At 46.8% G+C, this 7,420-nt stretch overlaps 1 protein-coding gene across 2 annotated transcripts in view; it reads left to right on the top strand.

Annotated features, from left to right (window-relative positions):
- The first annotated feature begins 258 nt into the window (after positions 1-258).
- Positions 259-7,420, top strand: part of LOC126124776 (NCK-interacting protein with SH3 domain-like) — a 109,923-nt gene continuing 102,761 nt past the window's right edge. For both annotated transcript variants that reach the window (XM_049915122.1, XM_049915121.1), the window contains exons 1-2: positions 259-558; positions 832-1,013. In XM_049915122.1, coding sequence (XP_049771079.1) covers positions 519-558; positions 832-1,013 — 222 coding nt within the window. In that variant the 5' untranslated portion in view covers positions 259-518. The remainder of the gene's footprint in view (positions 559-831; positions 1,014-7,420) is intronic.

Genomic DNA, 7,420 nt, shown 5'->3' with positions numbered 1-7,420 from the left:
CTGAAGTACTTGACCAATGATCTCTCCAAGGTAACGTAGAAACTGGACGCGGTGTTGGTCCAGACGAATATTCTGTGAAACTGTTGTGCTCAATAAAGGAAAATATTAACAATAGTTGCTCACAGATACTTTCAATAGCAAATATTTATTCCAGTCAATCAGAAGTAAAATTCCCTATACGTGCTTTGTAAAGCAAAATTGTGACTTCAGCAAGTGGCAGCACTGTGTGTTTGAATTGTTTGTTTTGAAATGTGTAAAACGAAGTAAGAGGGAGTGAAAGTGAAGTAGTTCGTCTGAAAGTGAAAGTATTTATGTAACCGTAGCGTGTAATGAACTTATGGTCATGGGGACACGGAGTTCCAAAAAAATACGGAACTGATACGATTTTTGAAGCAAATTCGTGTATTATCGATCTAGTCGGCAAAGAGTCTTTCGAAATTGTCAGCTGTCATGAGTAGTCCATAAAGTTAATTCTGTGTATGAAGTGTTTTGAAAGATTTGACATACACAGAAAATAAATGGATAATAATCAGGTAACACCTGATGACAGTAAACAGGGTAAGTTATTTGCTGTGCTATATGCCGTCGTGTAATTTATTTGAATGAAAGTGACGCCTAAAAATTTAAAAATAGCAACTAGTAGAGGATTTAAGTCTTAAAATTTCACTGTAATCGTACTTACACGTAAGAGAAACACTTTTTATGCATTGACATTGGACGAAAGTAAATTTGCAAGAAATTACATGACCAAATAAAAAAATTTTCATTTGAGATAATTTTTTAATCGTTCCTTGCCTGTAGCAAAAAATGAGTAACTAATGTTATTTACAGGTCATGAGATACTGCAAGCGCTGTATGACTTCCGCGCAACATTTGCTAAGACATTAAGTTTTCGCGAAGGAGACTTATTTGTTTTACACCACGGCCACACAAAGCAACGAAACTGGTGGCAGGTTGTCAATGAGAAAGGACAAGTTGGTTATGTCCCATCTAATTACGTTGCCACCATTCAGGTGAGAAAGTAAGCGACATACAGTGTTGCCTCTTTCGTATATTAAGCGTAACTGTTATTTCAGTAGACATCTGCTATGTGCTGGAAGTAAAATATCACTTCTCATTTAACTAGTTGTGCATATCTGTCTTCAAAGAAACTGACTTCATTCTAAAGCGTTAACAACTTGTTAACTTGCCTACTTAAAATAATTAAATAATTTACTACAAGCCAAATAGAGGTTATAGAATTGCTTTAGGAATTGTTTGTCAATGTATGCGTTCAATACTAAGACATGTTGTACATTTATATTACAGAGGCAGAAATATGGTTTATGCTGAAGGATGATTGATGCCATATTAATTTATATACATCATTGTTTCATTTTCACATACTGCATAGGAAATACAACAGCTTGTACATTTGTGTATGTGCTCTGAATCTTCTAGTTATATTATGATACTTAGGGCTACACGATCCTGTGTCATCTGTTCTTTGATATACAGCAGAATTCTTTCCTGTAGCTCCTGCTCCTTGTGCTGCGGTGTGCAAAGTGATAACATATGAAGGAGATCTCGATTTATGGAAAGTTTTGATTGACATTAGTGTGCTTAGTGTAAGTGAAATTTTCTATTGATGGTGGGGTCAGAGTGTTTCAGTCAGTAGGTATTTAAACAGAATTTCCCATAACAAATGAAATATTGGCTACTCTCTTTGCTATATCTCAAATGACACAAGTCATGAAATCTCATATAATAGCGGCATAAGAGCACTGACTCATTGGGAAGTGCTTACTCGTACATAATCATGCACAGATGCTTTACAAAACTGAGGTGTAATGGTAAATCAGCATTGATAACGCCTCAAAAATATTGTGGAAGGCTAATTAAATCATTAGAGATTTAACTCATTCATTCATGAATGCTTTGCACTTTATAAATCACATTAGGAAGGAGACTTCAGGGTTATGGAAAGAGACAAGTTATACATTAACAGTACAGAAGCAAAGATTTATTCCACTTACCATATCCCCAAAAAAATTGCCACCAAACTTTCCACTAACCTCCGAACCTAAAGAAAACGGAAAAAATGTTGTCAACATATCCTCCCAAACCTCAATCCTACAGAAGTTTCATTTCTATCCAGAGGCCACACGTGCAATCCTACATCGAAGTTGTCATGATAGACTCATCAAAAACCTTCTCTCCTTCTCCTGATCCCTACAGTATGAACATTTCTTCGCTACCAGTTCCTCTAACCACAACCAACTTAATCCCAACACAGAACATTGCCTGTCCAAGTTCATATCCCAATCAATAAGTAACCCTCCCACCTAACCAGCCTCTGGCCACCTGCATGAATTTCTCTCTCTTCAACTTGGCCTCACCATCCTTCCCCAGGTCCCTCCCCAAGAACAGAAACTTCTCAATAGAAGAAAGAATAGCCTGTTCATAACTTCAAGACAGACCCTGATTTAATCATCCTCCCTGCAGACAAAGGCTCCACCACTGTCATCATGAATCACAGTGATTACCTGGCTGAAGGCCTCCACCAGTTGTCTGACTGTCGTAGTGATCCCATCCCAGAAGTCCAGAAAAACTGCCAATCCCTACTCAAAACATTGGGCCCACCCCAGAATCTCTCCCTGAATCCATTTCCCCCACCCCCTTCCCCACACTTATCTCCTACACACGTCTCAACATCTGTACATCTGTAAACCCAACAATCCTGGACACTCCATTGTAGCTGATTACTTTGTTCCTGCTCTTGTCGATGAACACCCCCAATCGTTTCCTGTAGACAAGCTTCTCTCATCAAAGATGCAAGCCACTTCATTCATCAACTCTCTACCATTACCACCTCAGTCCCTACTTGTCACTGTTGATACCATCTCCGTAAATGCCAACATCCCTCATGCCCATGGCTGTGCTGGTATTGAACACTACCTCTCCCAATGTTCTCCTGCAAAACCACTTTCTTTCTCCATATACACCTTACCAATTATATCCTCACTCCCAAATACTGCCTTGAGAGGAATGTATACAAACCAGTCTTCGGCACCCCCCAGGGGGTCCACAACTCTTTTGTGGATACGTGCGTAGCGAGCACGGGACCCCGAGCTAATGTGACCTTCCTTCCTTTCCGGGCTGCATACCTTCCCTTTCCGCATCCTTCCCCATCCCTATCTTCGCCCCTCCTCCCCTCACCTCTGGCTCTTTCCTTCCCTTTCTCCCCATCTGGGAGTATGGTTTGTGCCTACGTCCGGAGACGGACGCTCGTAAATGTACTGCATTCTTCGCCTTCCTTGCTTTTATGTCTTCTTCCTTCCTTTGTCCTTCCTTTGTCCTTCTCTTTTCCTTACCTCTTCTCTTTCCCTTTTCTCCGCTGCGGCGTTTGAGACCTCTCTTCTTTCCTTTCCCTTTCTCTTTCTTCCTCCCTGTGCGTGTCTGAAGGCCGACCCACGGCTTTTGTGCGTAGCCGGTGACGGGGTAACGCGTAATTCCCCGCCCCGGGTAGACAGGTAGGACACGTACGTACCCCCTGGTAACGGCCAGGCCCAGGGAGGGGTGATTACCCGAGCTGATAACTTCCGAAAGTGCCGATTGGTCCCTCCGTCCGTTTGTCGGGAGGTGTGACCTGAGGTGTGAACAGTCACCTAAGGCGGGAGTGCCCTCAGGAGGAGCGCACCATCGGAGACGCCGGTAATCATGGGGGATTCTTCCGCAATGGTTTCCTCACCTTCCACTATGTCTGCTCACAAACGTAAGTATACTGAGTCTCAACCACAGACGATTCTTCCATCGTTGCCACAGTTCCTTGTTGTTTCTCGGTCTGATGAAGGTCACGACTTCTCCACGGTCAACCCTTTCATTATTCAGAAAGGTGTCGACGCAATTGCAGGTCCTGTAAAGTCTTGTTCCAGATTACGGAATGGCACCCTGTTGTTAGAAACACACAGTGCCCTCCAGGCACAAAAATTGCTGCGTACTTCTCTGCTCCACACCTTCCTTGTCCGGGTGGAACCGCACCGTACCTTAAATTCCTCGCGTGGAGTCGTTTATACACGCTCCCTCGATGGATTGTCTGACGAAGAAATTCAGCACTATCTGTCTGACCAGGGCGTAACGGCAGTTCATAGAGTAATGAAACGGGTTGACACGAACATCATTCCAACCCGCACTGTCTTCTTGACATTTGACAAAGTTCAACTCCCATCGAAAATCAAAGCAGGCTATGAGATAATTTCCGTTTGCCCTTACGTTCCAAACCCTACGCGTTGCTATCAATGTCAGCGGTTCAATCACACCAGCCAGTCCTGTTCCAATCCGGCCAAATGTGTTACGTGTGGCAAGGATGCCCATGAGGGTGCTTGTCCACCTCCATCCCCTCGCTGCATCAACTGTATGGGTGACCACCCTGCTTCCTCTCGAGATTGCCCCGTTTTTAAGGACGAAAAGCTCATCCAGGAAATCAGAGTGAAGGAAAAGGTGTCGACCTTTGCTGCTCGAAAATTATTCGCCAGTCGACAGCCCACCGTGCCCCAGACAGGAAAATACAGCACTGTCCTTGCTTCTCCTCGGCCAACAAAGGAGGCGGCCACGCAGACTTGCGACCTCACCTTTAGTACAACGGTCGTCAGATCGGCCAGCGCAAAGATCGCCCGTTCAACCTCACCACTTTCGCCTGCCCACTCTATGGCTCACCCTTCGTCGGGTTCTGCTAAATCTCGAGCCCAAAAGTCAGACGCCAAGTCTTCAAAAAAAGAGCATACTCGTGAAGAGTTTTTACGTACCTCAACTTCACAACCATCGGTTCCTCCTTCATCTAAACATCATACTTCCAAGAAGGCTACAAAGAAACCCAGTTCCTCTCCTTCTCCGCCAAGGCGTGTCCCATCTACAGCACCACCTGGCGGAAATCGCCCTCGGCCGTCTTCTGTGTCGCCGAGGTGCACTGCTGGTGGCCGGTCAACCGGCCGATCGCTGGTGGCAGGGGCTGCTCCTGACCAACCTATGGATCAGGATCTTCTGCCTTCGGCTGAATGCCATTCCATGCTGTCGGTCGCAAGCTCTGAGCAGTCGTTGAGTTGACAGCACCCTTGGTCACATTCCTCCATTTTCTGTTCACCCTATGTCCATTATCCACTGGAATATCCGCGGCATTCGAGCCAATCGGGATGAATTGTCGGTCCTCTTACGATCCTACTCGTCGGTCTCTGGGCTCACTGTCGCGCATGATACCTTAGTGGACCCCGTCGCAATTTCTAACTCGTTGGGTCAGCACTTCGCTGAGATTTCGAGCTCTTCAAATTACCCGCCAGCGTTTCTCCCGAAGAAACGTGCAGTGGAAGTGCGACATCTTGCTTTCTCCTCTCAAAATCACGAAAGCTACAATACTGTTTTCTCCATGCGGGAACTCCAACATGCCCTCTCTTCTTCTCGCTCCTGCGCCCCAGGACCGGATGGTCTCCATGTCCAAATGTTGCTGCATTTATCAACCCATAGTCTGCGTTACCTCCTTCGCCTTTATAATCGAATTTGGACCGACAGTACTTTTCCCAGACGATGGCGGGAAGCTGTTGTCGTTCCCGTTCCGAAACCTGGAAAGGACAAACATCTCCCCTCTAGCTATCGCCCCATTTCTCTCACGAGTAGTGTCTGTAAGGTTTTGGAGCGTATGGTGAATTACCGTTTAGCTTGGTGGCTGGAATCCCGCAGTCTTTTAACACCAGCCCAATGCGGATTTCGGAAGCATCGTTCTGCAGTTGACCATCTTGTTGCTCTCTCCACTTATATCATGAACAATTTTCTCCAGAAACGCCAAACGGTAGCAATATTTTTCGATCTGGAGAGAGCATACGATACCTGTTGGAGGACAGGCATCCTCCGCACACTGTTCTCTTGGGGCTTTCGAGGCCGGCTGCCCCTTTTTCTTCGCGAATTTATGGCAGAGCGCACTTTTAGGGTGTGGGTGAACACTACTCTCTCCCGTACTTTCTCCCAAGAAAACGGGGTACCCCAGGGATCCGTGCTGAGTGTTGTACTGTTTGCCATCGCCATAAATCCAATTATGGATTGTCTCCTTCCTGATGTCTCGGGCTCCCTCTTTGTGGACGATTTTGCGATCTACTACAGCTCTCAACGGACCAGCCTTCTTGAACGACGTCTTCAAGGATGTCTCGATCGCCTCCACTCGTGGAGCATCGAAACCAGCTTCCGTTTTTCACCCAGTAAGACCGTTTGTGTCAATTTTTGGCGACGTAAGGAGTTTCTTCCGCCCTCCTTACATCTAGGTCCTGTCAACCTTTTGTTTTCAGACATCGCTAAATTCTTGGGTCTTATGTTTGATAGAAAACTGTGCTGGTCCTCCCACGTTTCCTATCTTTCGGCTCGCTGTCTGCGATCGCTTAACACCCTCCGTGTCCTGAATGGTACCTCCTGGGGAGCGGACCGAGTGGTCCTTCTCCGCCTCTATCGCGCCTTAGTGCGCTCGAAATTGGATTATGGAAGCATAGTCTACTCCTCTGCTCGGCCGTCTATTCTTCGGCGTCTCGACTATATCCACCACCGTGGATTATGTTTAGTGTCTGGAGCTTTTTACACTAGCTCTGTGGAAAGCCTTTATGCTGAGACTGCTGAACCTCCGCTGTCCAATTGGCGAGCAGTCCTCCTGAGTCGTTATGCTAGCCATCTGTCTTCCATGCCTGCTAATCCAGCCCATGACCTTTTTTTCGACGCCTCCTTTGATGTAGGGTATGCAGGCCGCTCCTCCTCCCTACTACCCCCGGGAGTCCGCTTCCGTCAACTGCTCCATTCTCTTTCCTTCCGCTTTCCTAAAACCTTCTTGACAACTTGGGGTACAGCACCGCCTTGGCTCCGTCCCCGGATCTGCCTGCTCCGTGACCTTTGTCAATTTCCCAAGGATGGTACCCCTACACTTGTTTATCGTCGGGCATTTGCTGCTCTATGTGCACAAATGACGGACGCCACATTTATTTACACCGACGGCTCGAAAACATCGTTAGGTGTAGGGAGTGCCTATATTGTTGGCGACACCCCAAATTGCTTTCGGCTTCCCGACCAGTGTTCGGTTTATACTGCGGAGCTTTACGCTGTTCTCCAGGCTGTCCACTACATCCGCCGCCATCAGCGGATACAGTACGTTATCTGCTCAGATTCTCTCAGCTCTCTCCTCAGTCTCCAAGCTCTTTACCCTGTGCACCCTCTGGTCCACCGGATTCAGGACTGTCTGCGCTTGCTCCACCTGGGGGGCGTCTCGGTGGTGTTCCTCTGGCTCCCGGGACACGCTGGTATCTGTGGGAATGAGGCAGCCGATATAGCGGCCAAGGCTGCAGTCTCTCTTCCTCGGCCAGCTATTCAGTCGCTTCCCTTCACCGATCTACGGAGCGGTTTATGTCGCAAAGTTGCT

This window comes from Schistocerca cancellata, unplaced genomic scaffold (genome assembly GCF_023864275.1).
Source record: "Schistocerca cancellata isolate TAMUIC-IGC-003103 unplaced genomic scaffold, iqSchCanc2.1 HiC_scaffold_426, whole genome shotgun sequence".
Taxonomy (NCBI): domain Eukaryota; kingdom Metazoa; phylum Arthropoda; class Insecta; order Orthoptera; family Acrididae; genus Schistocerca; species Schistocerca cancellata.
The sequence above is the reverse complement of the archived record's forward strand: the minus strand, read 5'-3'. Positions and strand labels throughout refer to the sequence as shown.